The sequence below is a fragment of the Fundulus heteroclitus genome, chromosome 5 (assembly GCF_011125445.2).
Source record: "Fundulus heteroclitus isolate FHET01 chromosome 5, MU-UCD_Fhet_4.1, whole genome shotgun sequence".
Classification (NCBI taxonomy): domain Eukaryota; kingdom Metazoa; phylum Chordata; class Actinopteri; order Cyprinodontiformes; family Fundulidae; genus Fundulus; species Fundulus heteroclitus.
In genome coordinates this window covers 35,974,396-36,001,192 of record NC_046365.1, presented here as the reverse complement: position 1 = coordinate 36,001,192, position 26,797 = coordinate 35,974,396, and the positions used below count along the sequence as shown (strand labels likewise).

Below are 26,797 nucleotides of genomic sequence, written 5' to 3'. Positions count from 1 at the left end.
AGTGAACCCTAAAATTTTTTATTAACATGAACACGACATGTAATCGATGACTATTTCGCTCTAAAGTACAGTCAAATTCTCAACGTACTAAAGGTGTTGGTTTTGTGCAAGCCGAACAATGACATCTTTGATTATGGTAATAAGATGCCTGATCTCTGGAGTCCTTTCTTCCTCAAAGTTAGCTCACTTGGCCCCAACATCTAATAGGACTGTGATCGCGCTGCAGCTGAAGATGCATCAGGGTGCTTCATAACCAAGAGCTCTGATTGAGTCTGTGGATGTGTTTTTGCTCAACCAATCCAAACCGATCCCCTCACAAAAAAATAAAGTGTTAAGTCAGATCAGGAAGTGTGATGCTGTTACAGAGCAGGAAGAAGCTTATGTCTGCGCTTGATAACATGAGAGGCCCCCGGCTGGAGACCCCTGTGCTGTTTCTGCTGCTGCTGAGCAGTCTGACTGGGAAAGGTAGGGCGAGAAATTACTGCTTCTCTTCTCTCTAAATGAACAGAAAACAACTCTGTTATTTTCCGTCTCCACTCCCTGCTTTGCCTTTTCTTTCTGATCCTCTGACTTAATCACCACTTGATTTTGTCTTGACAGAAACCATATTTTTGCTGAAAAAGTCTGAAGATTTTGGAATTATGTTTCCTCACATTTGAGCAAACTGTCACCAAAAACACAAAACGTCCTCCAGTTAATCTTCTTCTCACCAGGAAGTGATTAGGTCACCAAATTTCACAACTCATTTATGTCAGGGTTTTGTTTACCGATGAACTCAGGACGCGCACACGGGACTAAAGTTTAAGAGTTTTTATTTAAAGGAAGTGTGCTGGATGGCGGATGATGAAGACCGGAGGTTCAGGACTGCAGAAAGTCAGGGATGTAGATGATGGCAGGAGCTGACGGCCCGGAGACAGAGAGTCCACACTTGCTAGGTGCTGCTCGGCTAGCAGGCCTCATAGCACTCAGGTTAGCAGTTCATTGGAGACACCAGGGCACAGAGCTGAGCTTCACCAGGGCGGCTAGTCAGGTTAGCAGAACTTGAGAGACACCAGGGCACAGAGCTGAGCTTCTCCAGGGCGGCTAGTCAGGTAAGCTGAACTTGAGAGACACCAGGGCTCAGAGCTGAGCTTCTCCAGGGCGGCTAGTCAGGTTAGCAGAACTTGAGACACCAGGGCACAGAGCTGAGCTTCTCCAGGGCGGCTAGTCAGGTTAGCAGAACTTGAGAGACACCAGGGCTCAGAGCTGAGCTTCTCCAGGGCGGCTAGTCAGGTTAGCAGAACTTGAGACACCAGGGCACAGAGCTGAGCTTCTCCAGGGCGGCTAGTCAGGTTAGCAGAACTTGAGACACCAGGGCTCAGAGCTGAGCTTCTCCAGGGCGGCTAGTCAGGTAAGCTGAACTTGAGAGACACCAGGGCTCAGAGCTGAGCTTCTCCAGGGCGGCTAGTCAGGTTAGCAGAACTTGAGACACCAGGGCACAGAGCTGAGCTTCTCCAGGGCGGCTAGTCAGGTTAGCAGAACTTGAGAGACACCAGGGCTCAGAGCTGAGCTTCTCCAGGGCGGCTAGTCAGGTTAGCAGAACTTGAGAGACACCAGGGCTCAGAGCTGAGCTTCTCCAGGGCGGCTAGTCAGGTTAGCAGAACTTGAGACACCAGGGCACAGAGCAGAGCCTTTCCAGGATGGCTAGTCCAGTTAGCAGTTCTCTGGAGACACCAGGACACAGAGCAGAACCTCTCCAGGAACAAACAGTGAACGAACAGTCTTTAGAGTGACTGACAGGACTAACCTTAACAACAGGAGCAAAACAAAGCTCCAAGGCAAAACAGGGACTGGCATGGAGAGGTGTGGAATGATGACGGCCCAGTGCTGAACTGAAGGCAGAGGGAGGTTTAAATAGAGCACTTCACAGGTGGAACAAGGGTCTGGCTAATTGACTGGTAAATGATTCTCAGGTGTGACTGACTGCTGAGGAGGTGAAGTGAAAATTGACAGAAAATAACTGATGACTGAAAACTAACAATAAATAAAGTCAAACCTAACCCAAAAGAGATGAAAAAATGAAAATAACAGAAAAACAAAGCCAAACCAAAACTCAACCATAACAATTTATCTCTCAGTTAATCAGTCAGATTAAATAAAAAATGAGAAGGGGAGGTCTTTGGGAAAAACTTGTGTTTGGGAACACAATTCTGGAAATCTCTACCTTCTCTTTTTCTTTCTAATATTCTTTCTCAGTAAATCTAGCTCTACGCTCTTTCAGGCGCACTGGAAGCTGTTTCAAGCGAGGGGGGCTGATGCCTGGGTTGGAAAACACGTGACGTCATTATGTTGAGGGCTGTGGCTGAAGGCTGACGTTAGGGTCACCCGCCCGTGAACGGGGGCGTAATGCAGCCGCTGTCTGGTGAACATTATTGCACACTGATTGCACGAAGAAAACTAAAATGATGCGGGGTGCTGCTGCTGCAGCGTATCGACTCCGCTTCTCCCGGCCCTGTCTAGCGATCGCCACCTCCCCTCCGCCGCAATTTAAGTAGAACAATGACTAGTACAGAATTAGGTTGTATTTACCGGAGATTAAGTGTAGACTGCAAATTCTGTCGTGGTATGATGGCTCCCACTGTCCATTCGGATTGTCTGCCTGCGTCCTTTTCATTGAAATGATCCATTTCTTTCTTCTTTCTTCGTCCTTCGGTAAACGACAGAAACGTTTGGAATGCCTCTCTGTGCAACCGGGAGCACAACAAGTCGTAGGCATTGTTTAAAATCCAAAAATAAACTAACTAAAAGTATGCTCTAAATCACCCGTTTTGTCATATAGTAGTCGAGAACAGTTCTGTTTGTTGCCTACCCGCGGGACCCGGATGTAGCGCTGACGTCACTTCACACGTGAACTGGTCTATTACGTTACTCCACAGCCCCCCGTAAAGCCCTTTGATAGTGTATCTGTTTGTAATTATTATTGTTCTATATTGTTCTTGTATGTTCTTTTTTGCAAAAAAAACCAAAAAAAACTCCACAGCCCCCCACCATGGGGGGCTTATGCTATGACGAGGGAGGCTGCAGCCCCCGCAGCACCCTCCTTCCCCGTCTATACGCTCTTTCAGGAGGAGTGAAAGCCGCTTGGAGAGACTTGATGCAACCTGCTGGGTTTCCTTAGAGAGGAAACTTTCTGACCAACCTGTTTAAATTATTAGATTGAATTTGACTTTGAAAAGTGCCTTGAGATGACATGTGTTGTGTATCAGGTTCTCTTCCTCTCTGTAGCATAACATTTAGCTAACATTGAAATCAATGTGGCAGACACAACAGAAATGAATGAGGAACCAAAAGATTAAATTCACAGAAGTCATAATTCTAAGTGAAGAAATTATTTGCTTTTGAGGAACATTTGAGATCATCTGGAAATAAAATGAAAATAAAGGTGAAGTAGAACTGGATCTTTGAACTTGTTGGATTTTCACCATCATGGTAATTAAAGGTCTCAGGTTGACATTTCTGCGTATTTCTGTGGTGTTTTAACACCACAGAACATTGCTCAGCCCCATGGATCTGTCAGTCTGTCTCTGCCTGCTAGTGTATGAACCTCGCCTGTTTTTCTTGAAAGCAGATCAAGCTTCAGCCATCCTGCCTGCCATCATCATCGCCAGCTTCAAGCTCATTTCTGCAGAGATTACCTGTCAGCTCCAGGTTCTTATCAACAACACGTTTAAAGCTCATATTAGCCGCAGTTCCACTGCTCACCCCTTTTCACCCGCTCTCATCGACTCCTCCCCGCACTGATTACTTTCGCCCACTTTAGTGATTCTACCGTCCTAGGAAGGCCTGGAATAGGGACACACATCCTGGGTGTCGCTTTAGACCCCGTCCAACCATCCGTCCTCTGTCTCTGTCCCCACCCCCAGTTGACGCTTTACAGGAGAAGTCCGGTCAACAAGGAAAAATCAATGGATCATTCATGGTGATTTAATGAATTTAGCGTTAATCATTAAGAAAATAAAAGCATAAATTGTGGTCTCGATCACTGTGTCTGAGAGCGGCCGTTATTGCCCATATTTGGGCAATAATGGCCGCCTGACATCACATCCTTGAGTGGAGCAGTGTGGTGTGAGGGCATTACGAGCCAGCTATTGATTCCTGGATCAATGTGAGCTTCTGTGCTTTCTGTGTCTCTGCTCTGTCTTCTCTAAGCCCCAGTGGGTCGAGGCAGATGAGCGTTCACACTGAGCCTGGTTCTGGTTCTGCTGGAGGTTTTCCTCCCTGTTAAAGGGGAGTTTTCCTCTCCACTGTCGCTTCATGCATGCTCAGTATTAGGGATTGCTGTAAAGCCATCAACAATGCAGACGACTGTCCACTGTGGCTCTACGCTCTTTCAGGAGGAGTGAATGCTGCTTGGAGAGACTTGATGTAACCTGCTGGGTTTCCTTAGAGAGGAAACTTTCTGACCAACCTGTTTAAATTATTAGATAGAATTTGATTTTGAAATTGACTTTGAAAAGTGCCTTGAGATGACATGTGTCGTGTATCAGGTTCTCTTCCTCTCTGTAGCATAACATTTAGCTAACATTGAAGTCAACGTGGCAGACACAATAGGAGTGAATGAGAAACCAAAAGATAAAATTCACAGAAGTCATAAATCTGAGTGAAGAAATTATTTGCTTTTGAAGAAAATATGAGATCAGCTGGAAATAAAATAAAAATAAAGGTGAAGCAGAACTGGACCTTTGAGCTTGTTGGATTTTCACCATCATGGTAATTAAAGGTCTCAGGTTGACATTTCTGCGTATTTCTGTGATGTTTTAAAGTTTATCTCTGTTTTTCTGAATAGTTACAGTTGATGACGCATCTCCGACGACCACCTGGAATCCTTTCACAACAGGTAAACCCACAGCTGCTTCTAACTTTTTAATACTTTTTAGTTTATGGCTCCTTCTCTTTTAATCCGTTTTTGTTCTGTTTGGTTCTACATGAACAAGGTTTTGGTCCAGAGGTACTTGGTAAGTCAAGCTAGTTCTCTTGTATCTTTGTGTGATGTCTATGCTTGTAGGTCGCTGTATCCAGTTACTGTCATGTTCTGGCCTGTCTGTCTGCTTGCTGCCACATTCATGAGAAACCGCTACAACCAAGATCTTCTGATGCACCGGTTTGTCTGCCTGTACGAACCGGGCTTCAGCAGACAGTCGCCAGATTATTCAGACACTAGAGCGAGGAGATGTTCCGCGGTTTCTCCTGTCTGATCTCACGTTGTGACCTTGACCACGTTCCCCGGATATTCCTGCCTTGCTTATTCCTTGTCGTACATCTACGATGAGCCTTCTGGTTTTATCGACGCAACCTGGGCTGCTCTCATGACCACGAACATTGCTCAGCCCCATGGATCTGTCAGTCTGTCTCTGCCTGCTAGTGTATGAACCTCGCCTGTTTTTCTTGAAAGCAGATCAAGCTTCAGCCATCCTGCCTGCCATCATCATCGCCAGCTTCAAGCTCGTTTCTGCAGAGATTACCTGTCAGCTCCAGGTTCTTATAAATAACACGTTTAAAGCTCATAACAGCCGAAGTTCCACTGCTCACCCCTTTTCACCCGCTCTCACCGACTCCTCCCCGCACTGATTACTTTCGCCCACTTTAGTGATTCTACCGTCCTAGGAAGGCCTGGAATAGGGACACACATCCTGGGTGTCGCTTTAGACCCCGTCCAACCATCCGTCCTCTGTCTCTGTCCCGACCTCCAGTTGACGCTTTAAAGGAGAAGTCCGGTCAATAGGGAAAAATCAGTGGATCATTCATGGTGATTTAATGAATTTAGCGTTAATCATTAAGAAAATAAAAGCATAAATTGTGGTCTCGATCACTGTGTCTGAGAGCGGCCGTTATTGCCCATATTTGGGCAATAATGGCCGCCTGACATCATATCCTTGAGCGGAGCCGTGCGGTGTGCGGCCATTACGAGCCAGCTATTGATTCCTGGATCAATGTGAGCTTCTGTGCTTTCTGTGTCTCTGCTCTGTCTTCTCTAAGCCCCAGTGGGTCGAGGCAGATGAGCTTTCACACTGAGCCTGGTTCTGGTTCTGCTGGAGGTTTTCCTCCCTGTTAAAGGGGAGTTTTCCTCTCCACTGTCGCTTCATGCATGCTCAGTATGAGGGATTGCTGCAAAGCCATCAACAATGCAGACGACTGTCCACTGTGGCTCTACGCTCTTTCATGAGGAGTGAATGCTGCTTGGAGAGACTTGATGCAACCTGCTGGGTTTCCTTAGAGAGGAAACTTTCTGACCAATCTGTTTAAATTATTAGATAGAATTTGATTTTAAAATTGACTTTGAAAAGTGCCTTGAGATGACATGTGTTGTGTATCAGGTTCTCTTCCTCTCTGTAGCATAACATTTAGCTAACATTGAAATCAATGTGGCAGACACAACAGGAGTGAATGAGAAACCAAAAGATAAAATTCACAGAAGTCATAATTCTGAGTGAAGAAATTATTTGCTTTTGAAGAAAATATGAGATCAGCTGGAAATAAAATAAAAATAAAGGTGAAGCAGAACTGGACCTTTGAGCTTGTTGGATTTTCACCATCATGGTAATTAAAGGTCTCAGGTTGACATTTCTGTGGTGTTTTAAAGTTTATCTCTGTTTTTCTGAATAGTTACAGTTGATGACGCATCTCCGACGACCACCTGGAATCCTTTCACAACAGGTAAACCCACAGCTGCTTCTCACTTTTTAATACTTTTTAGTTTATGGCTCTTTCTCTTTTAATCTGTTTTTGTTCTGTGTGGTTCTACATGAACAAGTTTCATGTTCAGAGCCACCTGGTGAGTCAAGCTAGTTGTTTTGTATCGTTGCGTGATGTCTATGCTTGTAGGTCGCTGTATCCAGTTACTGTCATGTTCTGGCCTGTCTGTCTGCTTGCTGCCACATTCATGAGAAACCGCTACAACCAAGATCTTCTGATGCACCGGTTTGTCTGCCTGTACGAATCGGGCTTCAGCAGACAGTCACCAGATTATTCAGACACTAGAGCGAGGAGATGTTCCGCGGTTTCTCCTGTCTGATCTCACGTTGTGACCTTGACCACGTTCCCCGGATATTCCTGCCTTGCTTATTCCTTGTCGTACATCTACAATGAGCCTTCTGGTTTTCTCGACGCAACCTGGGCTGCTCTCACGACCACGAACATTTCTCAGCCCCGATCTGTCAGTCTGTCTCTGCCTGCTAGTGTATGAACCTCGCCTGTTTTTCTTGGAAGCAGATCAAGCTTCAGCCATCCTGCCTGCCATCATCATCGCCAGCTTCAAGCTCGTTTCTGCAGAGATTACCTGTCAGCTCCAGGTTCTTATAAATAACACGTTTAAAGCTCATAACAGCCGAAGTTCCACTGCTCACCCCTTTTCACCCGCTCTCATCGACTCCTCCCCGCACTGATTACTTTCGCCCACTTTAGTGATTCTACCGTCCTAGGAAGGCCTGGAATAGGGACACACATCCTGGGTGTCGCTTTAGACCCCGTCCAACCATCCGTCCTCTGTCTCTGTCCCCACCCCCAGTTGACGCTTTACAGGAGAAGTCCGGTCGACAGGGAAAAATCAGTGGATCATTCATGGTGATTTAATGAATTTAGCGTTAATCATTAAGAAAATAAAAGCATAAATTGTGGTCTCGATCACTGTGTCTGAGGGCGGCCGTTATTGCCCATATTTGGGCAATAATGGCCGCCTGACATCACATCCTTGAGTGGAGCAGTGTGGTGTGAGGGCATTACGAGCCAGCTATTGATTCCTGGATCAATGTGAGCTTCTGTGCTTTCTGTGTCTCTGCTCTGTCTTCTCTAAGCCCCAGTGGGTCGAGCCAGATGAGCGTTCACACTGAGCCTGGTTCTGGTTCTGCTGGAGGTTCTCCTCCCTGTTAAAGGGGAGTTTTCCTCTCCACTGTCGCTTCATGCATGCTCAGTATGAGGGATTGCTGCAAAGCCGTCAACAATGCAGACGACTGTCCACTGTGGCTCTACGCTCTTTCAGGAGGAGTGAATGCTGCTTGGAGAGACTTGATGCAACCTGCTGGGTTTCCTTAGAGAGGAAACTTTCTGACCAATCTGTTTAAATTATTAGATTGAATTTGACTTTGAAATTGACTTTGAAAAGTGCCTTGAGATGACATGTGTCGTGTATCAGGTTCTCTTCCTCTCTGTAGCATAACATTTAGCTAACATTGAAATCAATGTGGCAGACACAATAGGAGTGAATGAGAAACCAAAAGATAAAATTCACAGAAGTCATAATTCTGAGTGAAGAAATTATTTGCTTTTGAGGAAAATATGAGATCAGCTGAAAATAAAATTAAAATAAAGGTGAAGCAGAACTGGACCTTTGAGCTTGTTGGATTTTCACCATCATGGTAATTAAAGGTCTCAGGTTGACATTTCTGCGTATTTCTGTTTAAAGTTTATCTCTGTTTTTCTGAATAGTTACAGTTGATGACGCATCTCCGACGATCACCTCGGATCCTCCAGGAACAGGTAAACCCACAGCTGCTTCTTACTTTTTAATACTTTTTAGTTTATGGCTCCTTCTCTTTCAATCCGTTTTTGTTCTGTTTGGTTCTACATGAACAAGGTTTTGGTCCAGAGGTACTTGGTAAGTCAAGCTAGTTGTTTTGTATCGTTGCGTGATGTCTATGCTTGTAGGTCGCTGTATCCAGTTACTGTCATGTTCTGGCCTGTCTGTCTGCTTGCTGCCACATTCATGAGAAACCGCTACAACCAAGATCTTCTGATGCACCGGTTTGTCTGCCTGTACGAACCGGGCTTCAGCAGACAGTCGCCAGATTATTCAGACACTAGAGCGAGGAGATGTTCTGCGGTTTCTCCTGTCTGATCTCACGTTGTGACCTTGACCACGTTCCACGGATATTCCTGCGGTGCTTATTCCTTGTCGTACATCTACGATGAGCCTTCTGGTTTTCTCGACGCAACCTGGGCTGCTCTCACGACCACGAACAATGCTCAGCCCCATGGATCTGTCAGTCTGTCTCTGCCTGCTAGTGTATGAACCTCGCCTGTTTTTCTTGAAAGCAGATCAAGCTTCAGCCATCCTGCCTGCCATCATCATCGCCAGCTTCAAGCTCGTTTCTGCAGAGGTTACCTGTCAGCTCCAGGTTCTTATCAACAACACGTTTAAAGCTCATATTAGCCGCAGTTCCACTGCTCACCCCTTTTCACCCGCTCTCATCGACTCCTCCCCGCACTGATTACTTTCGCCCACTTTAGTGATTCTACCGTCCTAGGAAGGCCTGGAATAGGGACACACATCCTGGGTGTCGCTTTAGACCCCGTCCAACCATCTGTCCTCTGTCTCTGTCCCCACCCCCAGTTGACGCTTTAAAGGAGAAGTCCGGTCAACAGGGAAAAATCAAAGGATCATTCATGGTGTTTTAATGAATTTAGCGTTAATCAATAAGAAAATAAAAGCATAAATTGTGGTCTCGATCACTGTGTCTGAGGGCGGCCATTATTGACCATATTTGGGCAATAATGGCCGCCTGACATCACATCCTTGAGTGGAGCAGTGTGGTGTGAGCAGTGTCCGAAATTAACTTTGTTATTCACCGGCCAAGTTGGCCGGTAGATGTAAAAATCAACCGGCCAGGCATATTTTTTACCGGCCAAAATATTAATTTTGCCCAGACCTCAACTTTTATAAAAATTAAGAGTGAAATTATGTTAATTATGGGGGGCGTGGTTGGGGGCGTGGCTGACTGGAACCTGGAAGAGAAATCTTTGTTTCCTGAATTAAAAAAAATATATATATTGTAGTTGATTATAAAAGACACAATATGAATTATCAGATTCACATCCAGGCGATAAAAAAACACTACAGATTATCATTAGGCCCGTTTACACTACACCTAAAAACCGAGCCATGCCAAGACCGGTCCGAGCTTGGTCCAGTTAACTGAGATAAATGCAGCCGTTTACACACAAGAGTTATCCCGGTTTTTTGTTCCTTGGTTGCTCCTCGCCCCCTAGTGGCGATCTGCGGTACTACCGCTCTTTGGGATCGAAGGCGGGACCGAGCAAATCGAAATGGCGGCACCCGTAATATTCAGGATGTTATTGTTAGACATAGAGTCGGCTTTTGGGACGTGGATAAGACAAATGAACGTCTAATAAGGATTTACAGATGCAGGAAACAACAACAGACGCTGAGGTTCATAAGCAGAGTCATCACTGGAAACCGTGTGGCACGGTAAGGAAGCTAGTATTATTATGAATGTCTGAAATTTGTCTGAATGGAGTGTGAATCGGGACGTGCAGCCAGACACGCCGGAAAACCCGCTGACAGTCAGCTGACTGTAAGGGGATGACGCGGTCTGCTCATGCGCCCCTCGTTATCAGGGAACCGGGCTAAAAAAAACCAGTCCGAGACCTACTGATGAACTGGTCTGCAGTTAGCGCGGTCCGGTTATCGTTAGCGCGGTCTGGTTCAGTCTGCTGACCGTTTACACACAAGAGTTATCTCGGTTACCGAGCTCGGACTGGTCTCGGCTCGGTTAAAAAAGTGTAGTGTAAACGGGCCTATTATTCTATCCATGTTGGCCTTATTTGTGAATGAGGCAGAGTTTCATCAAGCCTGTACGGTCAGTGGGGGTTCTAGACCAAATGTAGCAGGGGGGGTCAGGGTGGGGCCAGTGTTTTTTCACACAGAACAAAAGATTTGGGGGGGGGGGGGGGGGGGGGGGGGGAGGACTTAACAGGTCAACATTTCATCGTTTAAAATATTAAGTAAGCCAAAGAGCCAATTGTGGCTCTGGAACTGCAGGTTGCAGACCCCTGATCTTTTCTCAATACAGCGGGAGCTTAACGTGAAACAGCTTGATTTTAATTATTGTTATTTTTTTTATATTTATTTTTTTTTATTATTTTGTTATTTTATTATTGGGTAAAACCATAAACGAAAAAAATGCAACTGATCCAAATGACCAGTCAGTCACGTCATCTTTGTCAGCATTTATCATCCTAACAAATTTAACATCATGTTTTTAGTACAGGGGCCATAACAGGGGCCAGGAACAGTTCTACATGGGCATAGGCCCCTGTTGGCCCCTGTTCAGAACCGCCCCTGTGTATGGTTAAAAATTTTCCCTTCAGCTGCAACACTTAAAGCACTCAGGGTTCACGCTGCGTGTTTACGCTGATCTCGCTGCTGGATTTTACGTGCGCTGCGCCGCCGATGTTACAGGTTACATGTAACGTAATTTTGCGCACCTTCAGCGCAACGCACCACGCCCACTGAAGCACCGCTGGTTCTGTGTCGTTAAAAACAAAAGAGCATGAAAAACAGTTACCGACTCTCCTACTGACTTTAATTGGGACATTTTGGTACGAGTGGAAGAACATTAAACGTAGCGATTCACGTTTTGAAGGCTGGCCGCTGATAAAAGCACCTTGCTCTGAGAGGGGGCGGGGGAGGCGCAGTAAGAGCGGTGAAGCACAGAGCCGCAGCGCAGGTAGTTAAAAAAAATCAGAATAAATAAGAACGAAACTTATAAACAGACTAATTGGCGTTTTAGACTGTATCTGGTTAGCAGCTCTGTTTTCTGATCCAGCGTTCAGCCATGACTGGTTCTGAATGCGAAAGAAGCTGAACCAGCACCGCAGAAGGCGGGTCTAGACTGAGCTCTGGATGGACAGAGCTGTGAACGGATCGTATGGGTTTTGTTATTTTTATGTTACTTTTATTTTATTTGGTACAAACATTTACTCGCCATGTGGCAGCTAGCCCTCTGAAATTCACTCGCCAAACGGGAAATTTACTCGCATTTGGCGACTGGCGAGTGTTAATTTCGGACCCTGGGTGTGAGGGCATTACAAGCCAGCTATTGATTCCTGGATCAATGTGAGCTTCTGTGCTTTCTGTGTCTCTGCTCTGTCTTCTCTAAGCCCCAGTGGGTCGAGGCAGATGAGCGTTCACACTGAGCCTGGTTCTGGTTCTGCTGGAGGTTCTCCTCCCTGTTAAAGGGGAGTTTTCCTCTCCACTGTCGCTTCATGCATGCTCAGTATGAGGGATTGCTGCAAAGCCATCAACAATGCAGACGACTGTCCACTGTGGCTCTACGCTCTTTCAGGAGGAGTGAATGCTGCTTGGAGAGACTTGATGCAACCTGCTGGGTTTCCTTAGAGAGGAAACTTTTTGACCAATCTGTTTAAATTATCAGATTGAATTTGACTTTGAAATTGACTTTGAAAAGTGCCTTGAGATGACATGTGTTGTGTATCAGGTTCTCTTCCTCTCTGTAGCATAACATTTAGCTAACATTGAAATCAATGTGGCAGACACAATAGGAGTGAATGAGAAACCAAAAGATAAAATTCACAGAAGTCATAATTCTGAGTGAAGAAATTATTTGCTTTTGAGGAAAATATGAGATCAGCTGAAAATAAAATAAAAATAAAGGTGAAGCAGAACTGGACCTTTGAGCTTGTTGGATTTTCACCATCATGGTAATTAAAGGTCTCAGGTTGACATTTCTGCATATTTCTGTGGTGTTTTAAAGTTTATCTCTGTTTTTCTGAATAGTTACAGTTGATGACGCATCTCTGACGACCACCTGGAATCCTTTCACAACAGGTAAACCCACAGCTGCTTCTCACTTTTTTATACTTTTTAGTTTATGGCTCCTTCTATTTAAATCTGTTTTTGTTCTGTTTGGTTCTACATGAACAAGTTTCATGTTCAGAGCCACCTGGTGAGTCAAGCTAGTTGTCTTGTATCGTTGCGTGATGTCTATGCTTGTAGGTCGCTGTATCCAGTTACTGTCATGTTGTGGCCTGTCTGTCTGCTTGCTGCCACATTCATGAGAAACCGCTACAACCAAGATCTTCTGATGCACCGGTTTGTCTGCCTGTACGAATCGGGCTTCAGCAGACAGTCGCCAGATTATTCAGACACTAGAGCGAGGAGATGTTCTGCGGTTTCTCCTGTCTGATCTCACATTGTGACCTTGACCACGTTCCCCGGATATTCCTGCCTTGCTTATTCCTTGTCGTACATCTACGATGAGCCTTCTGGTTTTATCGACGCGACCTGGGCTGCTCTCACGACCACGAACATTGCTCAGCCCCATGGATCTGTCAGTCTGTCTCTGCCTGCTAGTGTATGAACCTCGCCTGTTTTTCTTGGAAGCAGATCAAGCTTCAGCCATCCTGCCTGCCATCATCATCACCAGCTTCAAGCTCGTTTCTGCAGAGGTTACCTGTCAGCTCCAGGTTCTTATCAACAACACGTTTAAAGCTCATATTAGCCGCAGTTCCACTGCTCACCCCTTTTCACCCGCTCTCATCGACTCCTCCCCGCACTGATTACTTTCGCCCACTTTAGTGATTCTACCGTCCTAGGAAGGCCTGGAATAGGGACACACATCCTGGGTGTCGCTTTAGACCCCGTCCAACCATCTGTCCTCTGTCTCTGTCCCCACCCCCAGTTGACGCTTTAAAGGAGAAGTCCGGTCAACAGGGAAAAATCAAAGGATCATTCATGGTGTTTTAATGAATTTAGCGTTAATCAATAAGAAAATAAAAGCATAAATTGTGGTCTCGATCACTGTGTCTGAGGGCGGCCATTATTGACCATATTTGGGCAATAATGGCCGCCTGACATCACATCCTTGAGTGGAGCAGTGTGGTGTGAGGGCATTACAAGCCAGCTATTGATTCCTGGATCAATGTGAGCTTCTGTGCTTTCTGTGTCTCTGCTCTGTCTTCTCTAAGCCCCAGTGGGTCGAGGCAGATGAGCGTTCACACTGAGCCTGGTTCTGGTTCTGCTGGAGGTTCTCCTCCCTGTTAAAGGGGAGTTTTCCTCTCCACTGTCGCTTCATGCATGCTCAGTATGAGGGATTGCTGCAAAGCCATCAACAATGCAGACGACTGTCCACTGTGGCTCTACGCTCTTTCAGGAGGAGTGAATGCTGCTTGGAGAGACTTGATGCAACCTGCTGGGTTTCCTTAGAGAGGAAACTTTTTGACCAATCTGTTTAAATTATCAGATTGAATTTGACTTTGAAATTGACTTTGAAAAGTGCCTTGAGATGACATGTGTTGTGTATCAGGTTCTCTTCCTCTCTGTAGCATAACATTTAGCTAACATTGAAATCAATGTGGCAGACACAATAGGAGTGAATGAGAAACCAAAAGATAAAATTCACAGAAGTCATAATTCTGAGTGAAGAAATTATTTGCTTTTGAGGAAAATATGAGATCAGCTGAAAATAAAATAAAAATAAAGGTGAAGCAGAACTGGACCTTTGAGCTTGTTGGATTTTCACCATCATGGTAATTAAAGGTCTCAGGTTGACATTTCTGCATATTTCTGTGGTGTTTTAAAGTTTATCTCTGTTTTTCTGAATAGTTACAGTTGATGACGCATCTCTGACGACCACCTGGAATCCTTTCACAACAGGTAAACCCACAGCTGCTTCTCACTTTTTTATACTTTTTAGTTTATGGCTCCTTCTATTTAAATCTGTTTTTGTTCTGTTTGGTTCTACATGAACAAGTTTCATGTTCAGAGCCACCTGGTGAGTCAAGCTAGTTGTCTTGTATCGTTGCGTGATGTCTATGCTTGTAGGTCGCTGTATCCAGTTACTGTCTTGTTCTGGCCTGTCTGTCTGCTTGCTGCCACATTCATGAGAAACCGCTACAACCAAGATCTTCTGATGCACCGGTTTGTCTGCCTGTACGAATCGGGCTTCAGCAGACAGTCGCCAGATTATTCAGACACTAGAGCGAGGAGATGTTCTGCGGTTTCTCCTGTCTGATCTCACATTGTGACCTTGACCACGTTCCCCGGATATTCCTGCCTTGCTTATTCCTTGTCGTACATCTACGATGAGCCTTCTGGTTTTATCGACGCGACCTGGGCTGCTCTCATGACTACAAACATTGCTCAGCCCCGATCTGTCAGTCTGTCTCTGCCTGCTAGTGTATGAACCTCGCCTGTTTTTCTTGGAAGCAGATCAAGCTTCAGCCATCCTGCCTGCCATCATCATCGCCAGCTTCAAGCTCATTTCTGCAGAGGTTACCTGTCAGCTCCAGGTTCTTATCAACAACACGTTTAAAGCTCAAATTAGCCGAAGTTCCACTGCTCACCCCTTTTCACCCGCTCTCATCGACTCCTCCCCGCACTGATTACTTTCACCCACTTTAGTGATTCTACTGTCCTAGGAAGGCCTGGAATAGGGACACACATCCTGAGTGTCGCTTTAAGCCGGGCGTACACTGTACGAGTTTTTCAGCCGTGGTACTTATATACATCTCAAACTGTGTGACGAAACCGCAGGGTTTAAAGTTCACCGCTCACGATCTGTGTACGGCGCGACGCCCGGACGCGACCGGAGTGCTCACACTGTACGTCCGAACGTAGACAGAAGAAGACGAAGACGACGAAGAAGATGAAGAAGAAGAAGACGGAAGAAGAAGAAGAAGAAGAAGACGGAAGAAGAGGAAGAAGAAGAAGAAGAAGACGGAAGTGTCGATGGCTACTGCAAAGAAACGCGCTGCTTTGGCAATAAGTGCAATTTTGCGTGCAGAAAGCCCTAAAAAGAAAAGGCGAGGACATATTTGGACAAAGACATGGCTGAGGAAACGTGACATCTACGGTCTGTCTGTTTTACAGAAAGAACTTGAGGTAAGCTGACGTTGTGCACATTTAACACCCCAGCCTTTTCCTCTTTGTTTATCAACAATGTCATGATAGTCAGTTAAATGCAGAAATAAATGTTTGGTGTCTATAGCCTGCTTTTGTTATAATTAAACTACTGTTATGCTGTGAATTGCATACCTTTTCACCAGATGTGTGGATGTGATGTCGACCTGCATTTTATTTTCACTGATTGTCTAAACACTAAACATGTTTTAGATTTGCATTGCATAAGTCATTTTTGTTTGTATGGCTTTAATAGCATCAGAAATATGTAAACATAAATATTCAAAGTTCTAAGTGTGTGTATTTAATGACAGCCCTATCTATCAATAGGTAGATGATATTGCGGGATTTCGGGAGCTTCTGCGGATGTCGGTTGAAGACTTTTCTTATCTCCTGGAGAGGGTGACACCACACATAATAAAGAAAGACACACACCTAAGAAAAGCCATCAGCCCCAGGGACAGGCTCTCTGTGACCGTACGCTTTCTGGCAACAGGTAAGTGTATTTAAAAAAAAAAACACTTATGCAACATTGCTCATTACATTTAACAGAGGTGAACATGATGCAAAAAAAAAAATCGTTTAACCACATCACATTATAAATCACTTCGCCCAAGTTCATACAATTACAGCTACTAATGCCCAGTGAGTGGACATCTGTCCTTTATACTGCCACTTTATTCTAGACATAGGCAAAATTAATATGACAGCTGTCCCATGTTGGCATCATAATGCGATAGCTACTGCTATTTTGCAACACTTTTCCCTAGATGGCCTTTTTTCAAAAGTGCCACTAAAACTAATAAGTCATTTAAAATAGCACAACTTAATATTGACAACATCTAAAGGCATACAGTAAAAAATAAAAACATCTTAAATTGTTACATGTCTTATTTTGGCAAAACCAGAGTTGTGATTTAAAGTCTTATTAAAACTGGTAAGACTTTAAATCACCAGGAAGTGAGTTCCACATTACAGATCCTTGTATCCCTTTTTATTACACTACACCGATAAAGGAGCGCTGTTTGAAAAAGGTTGGTGACGCCTGATCTAAATCTACCTAACTATCTAAATCACTTTCTTTATTTTGTCAGGCGAGACCTTCAAGTCATTAGGTTTTCAATACAGGATTGGAAGCACAACACTGAGTCGGATAGTGATGGAAACGTGCACAGCCCTCACTACAGTGCTGCGTGATGTTTACTTGAAGGTAAATTTCTGTTACAGCTATTTTTATACTGCTTAACGGTTTACTGAACATTTTTCAAATATGTTCCACAAGTAAACCAAAAGTCATTAGTTTTTTTCTCCAGTCTTTGTGAAATGTGGTAAAAAAAAAAACTGTGTTTAAGACATAAAAACGTGTTTTCCAAAAATGTTTATTTCATACATCATATTTTGTGTTCCACAGACGCCATCAACTGACTCTGAGTGGACGGCCATTGCCAGAGACTTTGAAAACAAATGGCAGTTTCCACACTGCTTAGGAGCAATAGATGGGAAACATGTATTCATTCAACCCCCTCGCAACAGTGGAAGCATGTTTTATAACTACAAGTCTAGGTTTTCCATCATACTCATGGCAGTTGTTGACGCAAACTACAAGTTTGTGTATGCAAGCGCAGGGACACAAGGAAGGGTGTCTGATGCTGGAGTGTTTGCTCATTCTGACCTTAGAGATGCTATGGACACAGGCATACTGAATTTCCCCCCCGATGACTCCCTGCCAGGCACTGATAATGTGATTCCCTACATGTTTATTGGTGATGATGCGTATCCCCTCCGACCAGATCTGATGAAACCATATCCCTTTCGGAACCTTAACAACAATCAGCGGATCTTCAACTACCGTCTTTCCAGAGCACGGCGTGTTGTGGAGAATGCTTTTGGAATTCTTGTGAATCGGTTTAGGGTTTTCAGAACAACCATTTGCCTGGATCCAGACAAGGTAGTCACCATTGTGTTCACATGTCTCTGTCTCCACAACTTTCTCCGACAGCAGAGGTCTGAGGCCTACGTACCACCTGGTTATGTAGATTCAGAGGATGCTAACAACCAGCTGATTGAAGGAGCATGGAGGAGGGAGGGGGCACTTCGGTCCATTTCAGCAGGCCAAGCACGCAACCCATCAATGGAGGCAAAGAGACAAAGGGAGGTCCTCTGCCAATACTTTGTCTCACCTGCTGGAAGCGTGTCATGGCAAGAAAACATGGTGTAGGTCCAGGACCAAAGTTAAAACTGAGTGTTTCTTTTTTTTTTCTTTTTTTGGAATACACTGTGTATAGAAAGGAAAATTATAAACAGAAGTAGTTCACAAACACCCATATCATCTACCTGTTACTTTGAAAACGTGGAAATGAGTGCCAGGCTGTGGGAAAAAGCGTAGACAGCAATCAGAATAGAGTGATTACAATGAAGTAACAAGTTTGATCAGTTACTCCAGTCAGATAATTTTACACATAATTATTAGGTGCAGGTTGACTGTAGTGACTTAAACCTCAAGGTGTTTGAATTTATACATTTAAGTGTGCATTTCTTTGGACTTTAACATTATGTCCATCATGTCCCCACCAAAATACCTTTTTTGCTGTGGTTATATGAACTTACTCTCAGTGTAGATTCAGCATGTCTGTGAATGACGTGACCCTTCAAAAAATTTAAGTGCTTCAGTATCCACTTCTGATTTGGAGTCAGTGGTTTCTGGGCACTGCAGCTGGGCTTGGGTCTCATCAATTTTCCGTATTGCGTCCGGAGTGATGCCACACGGGTTTTAACCTCATTCACTGCAAAAGAAAAGTATATTTTTTCACGTATATTGCCACTAACTCTCTTTCTCTCTCTCTCTTTTTTTTTACACACACACACACACACAAAAAACAAACAAAACAAAATGCTGTTGGTCAAGACAGGAACGTACCAGGTAGCTGTAATTGGGTAGCAATATCGACCCAACTCTTCTCCCTTTTATTCCTGTTGTGATAGCTTTGGGAGCCAACATCAAAGAGACTGGGGTGAGCTTGCCAAAGTTCCACGAGCTGCTCCTCCGTCGACTGACTCCATGAAACACGTGTTGCCGCCATAGTTCTGTGTTGTGTTCTGTGTTGTCTGAGAGGAAAACGGAAGCAGAATCTACTTGTTTGCGCGTGCGCACTGCGCGAGGTTGGGGGCGAAAACGGCTTGTAAACTGTCGTAGCTCTGCTTCACCAGCAGGATGCGCTCACGAAAACCTGACGACGGCCGACTAAATTTCAAACATGTTTCATTTTCACCGACCGTCCGATTCCTGATCGGGAGGTAGTCGTGAGAAGCCAGTCCCCCCTCCTCCCCCCCTCTACGATCAAGCTGAAATTCGGCCCGATTCAAAAAATGCCCGCACGACTGAAGAATCGGCCCGAATAGGGCAAAAACTCGTACAGTGTACGCCCGGCTTTAGACCCCGTCCAACCATCCGTCCTCTGTCTCTGTCCCCACCCCCAGTTGACGCTTTAAAGGAGAAGTCCGGTCAACAAGGAAAAATCAGTGGATCATTCGTGGTGATTTAATGAATTTAACGTTAATCAATAAGAAAATAAAAGCATAAAATGTTGTCTCGATCACTGCGGCTGTGAGCGGCCGTTATTGCCCATATTTATAATGGCCTCCTGACATCACATCCTTGAGTGGAGCAGTGTGGTGTGCGGCCATTACGAGCCAGCTATTGATTCCTGGATCAATGTGTGCTTCTGTGCTTTCTGTGTCTCTGCTCTGTCTTCTCTAAGCCCCAGTGGGTCGAGGTAAATGAGCATTCACACTGAGCCTGGTTCTGGTTCTGCTGGAGGTTCTCCTCCCTGTTAAAGGAGAGTTTTCCTCTCCACTGTCGCTTCATGCATGCTCAGTATGAGGGATTGCTGCAAAGCCATCAACAATGCAGACGACTGTCCACTGTGGCTCTACGCTCTTTCAGGAGGAGTGAATGCTGCTTGGAGAGACTTGATGTAACCTGCTGGGTTTCCTTAGTGAGGAAACTTTTTGACCAACCTGTTTAAATTATTAGATTGAATTTGACTTTGAAAAGTGCCTTGAGATGACATGTGTTGTGTATGAGGTGAACATTTAGCTAACATTGAAGTCAACGTGGCAGACACAACAGGAGTGAATGAGAAACCAAAAGATAAAATTCACAGAAGTCATAATTCTGAAGGAAGAAAGTATTTGCTTTTGAAGAAAATGTGAAACCCTGGGTCAGTAAAAAAGGAAAATAAAGCTGAAGCAGAGCTGGACCTTTGACCTTGTTGGGTTTTCACCATCATGATGTTGGAAGGCCTCAGGTTGACCTTTCTGAATGTTTCTGTTGTGTTTTAAAGTTTATCTCTGTTTCGCTGTATGACATGAACAGATGAAGAATCATCCCTGCAGACCACCTTGGATCCTTCAGCAAACCCTGACCCCTTAGAAACAGGTAAACGCACAGCTGCTTCTCACTTTCAGTACATGATTGCTTGTGGCTCCTTCATGTTTAATCCCTTTTTGTTTTGTTTGGTTCCATCTGCAGATAATTCTAGTCTAAAAGAACATGGTCCAGCTAGATTTTTTGTATCGTTGCGTGATGTCTGTGCTTGTAGGTCGCTTCATGTATTTAACTAACATCGAGGTCAAAGTACAGAAATGCCTTGAATTTCTAGATCAAGTCTGGTTCTACGATCTTTTCTCTGACATCTTTCTGCAGATGCTTCACTTGTCTGTATGATGTCTGACTGTAAAATTTAACACCCTCTAAAAATTATAGGTCCAACAGGTCAGACAGACGAAGAAGAAGGTCCTGATCTCCTTCTCATCCTGATTCCTGCGGTTCTGGCGGTCGTAATCATTGGTGCGATTGTTGGAGTCGTTATCATCATGCGCTGCCGCAAAGACAACGCACAGAACCAAGGTGAGTCTGCAGCAAGAACCTTGTTATCACATCGTCACAGAATAAAACAACAAAGGCATTTTATCATTTCGGTCCTGTGTCCGAAAGAGTTGTAATTCTTAAAAAGTTTTTGACAATGCTCATAATTATTATTATTATTTTTGTTAAAGGTACACAGTTATATGCTCATAAAAAAAAGACCAAACACTGTTTGATTATGATAAAATAAAGTTATAAACACTGTTATGTACACCAAGCCTCCTTCCTCCCACAGTCCAAAAACTGCTTCACTTGGTTTAATTCAGTTTGTTCAAATTTATATTTTAAAATCAAACATCTTTACTTTTTAGAATGAGGAACAAATGTTTTAAATGTGGATTTAGGAAATGGTTTCCCAATATCTATTATAAGTCAGGAGAGGAAAACCCTCCAAAACCAGATTTAGTGCAAAAAGTAAGGAGTGGATGATATGAAAACAGGGATAAACAGGTTTTAACTGAGTTATTACAAAGACAAAAAAGTACCTTGTTTCATTTAGAAATGTAACCAACACATGGTTTTGATCTATTTCTATTAAAGTATAAATGTCCATTTAATATTTCTAAAGGGGAAAATATACTGAACAATTTTCAATATTAAACAACTCGATCAGTTTTTTGGATGATGAATTAAATGTTAAAAGATTGAGAGATAAATGTTAATAAATATAAATATTTATTAAATGTTTGTGTGATAACTTAGGTTGAACGACAAACAGGACAGGTCTGGATTCCTAATCTTTGGGTCAGAGGTGACCAAAATCAGATGAGGAAATATTTAATTCAGTTATAAGGGACTTTAGATTTGAAATGGAGGGGAAAAATAACATGTAAACATCTCTTCTCATGACACATAAACCCTAAATCTCTAAGAAAATGTACTTTTTATTTCCATCACTACAAGTGAATATTAAGTTGTGTTTGTAGTGAAATTAGCCAAAGAGACGTGATCATTGCTGTTTTGAATTTGATAGCACAAACATAAAAAACAACTAAAGATTCCAAATACTTTGCTTTTAAAAGGGAAATAACTAAATGTATGAAACCTTATCTGATCTTTTGGTTGTTTTTTAAGTAGAAGTACATAGAGGTTTACATTCTGGTTGTTTACTGACTGATCATCAGCCTCCCAGACGTCTTCATGTAACCAGGAACAAATCCAAACACCACTGAGATGGTTTAAAACTCTGCATGGAGAAAGCTGTGATCACATGGATGTTTGGGTTACAGGGAGCATTTATCAGAACGAACATTTAAAACGCAACCACGTTTCAGAGTGGCCTGTTTTTAGCTCCTTGCATGTTTAAATCAACCCTGAGAGGCTTCCCTGCCTCTGCTGAAGAAATGCAGCCCCACAGCATAATGCAACCACCACCATGTTTTACTGTGTGGATGGTGTGTCCAGCCTCATGCTCTCCTCTCGCATGTTAATTTTGTGCCAGATAAAAAGCTAAATTTAGGTCTCGTCTGACCAGAACACCTACAACTGCTATTCCATAGAGTTCAGATCTGAGCAATGCACGTCTCATAGCTATCCTGTCAACACCTGAGCTGTAGAGCTCCTCCAGAGTTCCCATTGATTCCATTGTACAAAGGTGTCAACCAAAAGAATAGTAAAATAAATCTACTTATTACCTATTATTGTCATGTTTAGAGAAGAACGACTCTGAATCGGGGCAACCACGGAGACAGTCAGTTTCGGTTAAGAAAAGTTTATTATGTGGGGAACAGGTAACGGTGTCTGGCAGGATCGCTCTTGGTTCTGCTGGGGAAGATGAGGGTAGTGGTGAATAATTGGTCAGAGCAGATGGGAAGGTGGAGAACGCTGAACTCACGAGGTTTGAAGTTTGTCATAAGCCAGGGAGGGTGGTGTCTTGGGTCCGGGTGCGAACTAGTGCAAACTGTTTCTGAACTGCGCGCATGTGCATTCGTGCACAGCATCTGGATTCAGCGCGCACAGCAAAGCTATGCTGCGCAGTAAATTAATCCAAGCTGAACTATAAACAAAATAATAAACCAAGTTATGTTTTTTTAACCATTTTACAACTCTGGTGTGATGGTATACCGCGGCCCCGCTCTGTGAGCGCCAGGTGCTGATCGGAGCACGCCACTGATTAATGGGTTGGGCAGACGCCTTTATGTTTGGGCAGGTTGCGCTGTGCGCCTTTGTTCTGAGCCTCGTTTCAGAAAAAACGGATGATCTACTCTGAGTAGAAAGCTGCTACTCTAAGTAGTTCTCTGTCATACTCAGCGTTCTGGTTTCAGATCAGATATTATCAGTCAGGTAACACAGCGTCCGATCAACCATGAGTTGAACGTGAGCACGAGCATGAAAAAAAAAAGCCCGATCAATGGAACGCAAATAACGCGATTCACCATGGCAACAACAGGAAATAAGCTTGGAAGTGCACATGTAGAATTAGAGTAGAATTAGAAATCTTTAAACAAGGCATATGGACAATATTAAACCACAGGAAACAACGCCGTTGCTGCTGAAAACTGCAAGAGAGAATTGCTTATAAAAAAGTCAATGCATGCGCGATATGAAAGTTATGTGATGGAGAAGCTGTTTTCTCACACGTCACTCGTTCAACACAAAAGGGAGGAGTATGTGGGGGGTGCATTGATTACTAAACGCATTGAAAGGACATGCCAACAAATCATGATAAAGTACAGTTTAACCAGGTAAGGTTAAGTTACAAGTTTTATGTTTAACAGTACTCAACTAAAGCGTTAATTGGCTATGTTCAACATATGCAATTAATGATGGGATGGTGTGTGTTATTGAAATAACTGATATGTTCATCTTTTTGCCATTGTTCACCAATCCTTCTAAAATGAATTGACACCGATTGTAGGTGTTTAATTTGTGCCAAGCTCACTTTATATTAACCACATAGGCTATATGGAGTGGAAAATTAGAGCTGGAAGTGCCAAAATTTGATACAGAATAAATTATTGCTTTAATTCTGCGTAGTTATTTTATTAATCTTGTGGGTCTCTGACTATGGAACACCTTTAAACTGTAACTGAGTAACATTTCTGACAGCTCAACATACAGTTGCCTCTGAAAGATTTTCTGCGTCTCCTACGTTATTAAAAAGCTGCCGTTGGTATAAAAACGAAAAGCAGCACAAAAATTGTTCAGAACTGAGCATTCCCTCGTGTTAGAAAAGCAATGTGTGGCTGAGAATATTGAAATAAATCATCTGACGACCTCAAATAAGCCTCAGCCAGGACCATCTTCACAAAAGCTGTGTGCCCCCCTCACTCTAGGCATGTTATTGAGCAGTTTGTTTGTAAATCATGCACTAAAATGCCAATTTGTTCTTTTTACATAACATTTGGAAACATCTTGACAACAAAGAGGGCAGACAGACCCAAAGCGCCACAGCTGACACCATCCAAGATGTGTACAGATACTTGGCATAGGGTCCCAGGATCCTATGATATACTGGAAAAAAACAAAAGACAGTCTATCCAAACCTCTTCCATCTTTCATTACAATTTCTCTGCACTCCAGCATCATCTGTGCCGTGTGAGCGAGTGTTTTCTACAGCTGTAGAAGTGATATCAAAAAAGCTTAACAGACTCAATATCAAAACATTGAAACAAATGTTTTTGAATAAAAATGTGTTAAAAAAAAGCCAGTCCACAAGCATCCTCATTCACAACATGTTTACTTAGAGGTTATTACGTTATGATACAGGTTCACGTTATTTATTGACTTAAAAAAATATATTTTTTTAATTGAAATTAATATAAAATACAATGCAACATACCATGACTTAAATTGTATTATTGTGTATACTAGGTCATCAAATCAGTGTCAGTTAACTGTGTCAACTAGGTTGTCTGTAGGGATTTTTAACGTCCAGCAGGTGTCAGTGTTCAGGTACAGTATCGATACAGTTTGGCAACGTGTCGAAACGCTTCATGACGCCTCATCTACCCCTCACTAGTGCGAACTGAGACTCTCTCCCTCTGGTCTCTGCTCCTTAAGTAGGGATCTAATTAGCAGAGATGAACCACACCTGTCAAGAGAGAGCGAGACTGCAGTATGACAATAATTAGTTCAATCTTACTAGTTTACGCTCTTGTTCTGTTAATATGACCTTAATTTGTTTTGTCTTCCAGAGCCAAGTAAAGAGGGCCTAGATCTGGAGGGATTCACCACAAACAACGTGTATGTAAGTTTTAACCGTCTGCTAACATGAAGAACTGTTTGCTATCATGCAAAGAACATCTTTTCAGACCAAAGTTTTGGCCTTGCCTCAGTAAGTTCCTGTTAATGCAACCAAAATAGTGCGTGTCTAATATTATGGTCATTATCGGCATCTGAAAGTTTTCTCACAATCTTCTGGTGTGTTCTGAAGACTGTTGGTGTGTACACGTGTGTTCCGCGGGACAATGTGAAGATGATGTACCGTCTGTACTGAAGCTAGAAATGGAGGACCTGGACCAATTAATGCAGAAAGACGGTAGGTTTCAGCTATTTTTTTTTTTAAGTGGCAGAGTTGCAAATGAAAGGTTATTTTTTACAGAAAAACAAAGGTTTCCTCTTAGCAAGTTTGGAAGGTAAAGCTGGACTTTATGAAGCCAAATTATACTGTGGAAAATCTTTTAGTTATATTCAACATATTTATTAAGATGACGTAAATTCCATGGCCTTCGTTTTTAACAGCTCTGTGTAATAGTTTAGTTTGTCCAGTAGAGGTCAGTGTTGGTCTGCAAAAACTGATCATAACTCAGCGCTCCAGACATTGTCCTGTTATATGTCCATCTTTAATGCTCAGCTTTTCTTTACTAAAGGCTTCAGTTATATGAAAAAATTAAGACACACCGTTCGATTATTTAAAATAAATCTTTTTTTTTATTGATGTCAGTCCTCGTTTTAATCAATGATAAGAAAGTGATTGAATTGCAGGCAAAAAACACCTTTATTTTAATAAGTTCACAAAATATAAGCACAAATATTTATTTTTTAATAAATACAAAATGTATATACCCTCCCTCTAATAGCCAGTCCTAAATGCTTTGACTGAAATAACTTCAAGAGATGTTCCTTGCTGCCATCTACTCAGTGTGGACATCATTTGACCTTCTCGTGCCTTTAAGCTCAGATGATCTTTGACTTAGACTTAGACAACTTTATTTGTCATTTTGTATGCACAGAGTGCATCGATCTGAACACAGACTCAGAGTTTTTAAACTTTTTAAACAAGTTATTTGAATGTGCTCAACATCTGTGATTTTACCTCTGATTTACACGTATAATAAACTCCTCTTTGTTTGTTTGTTCATTTGTTTGTTTTCTCCGTGGTGCCATTTCAACATGAAAAAAAACAATCAACTAACATTTTTTAATCCACATTAAGACTGATGAGGTGCTTTGCATCTACCATTTATGGTTGAGTCTGGGCGTGTAGAGGCCAGAACCTGAGGCAGAAATAATCCCCAAGCCATGACACTTCCACCTCCATGCTTCACAGCTGGCAAACTTTAGGCTTTCCATAACTTTGTTTGTTTCAGAGACCTTTCTAGCAGCTTTCCATCTGCATTCAGCAATAACCTGCTTGGAGACCAGACCCTGGCATGCTTGCAATACTTTTGAAAGTCCTACACTTGGACATTATTTTTCATTGGGTGGAATGGCTCATTTCAAAATATTTGTAAACCTCTTTAAAACTCTTATCAGACCCATAAATTGCTAGCATTTATTTTTGAAGGTCTCAGATGGCAGTCAGGAACAAACCTAATTTAAATCCTTCTAAACGATGACTTATGACGCCCTCTTTATTTGGACCAGATGTTATACACCTGTGTGTGATTTTAACCAGTTGAAATGGGTATACATGTGGATTTGTAGTATTTAGTTTGGCCACAAGAAGTTGCATTATCTTTATTACATTTTACAGAAACATTTAAAGGGTATTTTCTTGTGTTTTTTGTTGTTTTTTGTTTATTCACATTCCTAGCATCCTTCAGCTTTCTAGAACTGCCCATTGCTAATCACCTGTGCATGACCCAAGCCTGTCCTCCAGATCCGGATCACCCTCTGCCATCCTGCCTGATGACTCTGCAGTGTGTGAGCTAGCTCCCATCACTGCATGGTTGATCCAGCTTGTTCCTCGCCTGCATACTAGTTTTTGTTTCTAATAAACCTTTAGAATGCAA

At 43.1% G+C, this 26,797-nt stretch overlaps 1 protein-coding gene across 1 annotated transcript; it reads left to right on the top strand.

The window, feature by feature from the left end:
- Positions 1 to 398: 398 nt before the first annotated feature.
- On the top strand, positions 399 to 26,797 carry LOC118563068. Its single transcript, XM_036136676.1, has 10 exons — positions 399 to 465; positions 3,608 to 3,676; positions 5,435 to 5,503; positions 7,249 to 7,317; positions 8,461 to 8,511; positions 20,070 to 20,132; positions 20,460 to 20,603; positions 24,758 to 24,810; positions 24,997 to 25,101; positions 26,599 to 26,797. The coding sequence occupies exons 1-9, from the start codon at positions 399 to 401 to the stop codon at positions 25,057 to 25,059; spliced, it is 648 nt and encodes a 215-aa protein (XP_035992569.1). The 3' UTR covers positions 25,060 to 25,101; positions 26,599 to 26,797.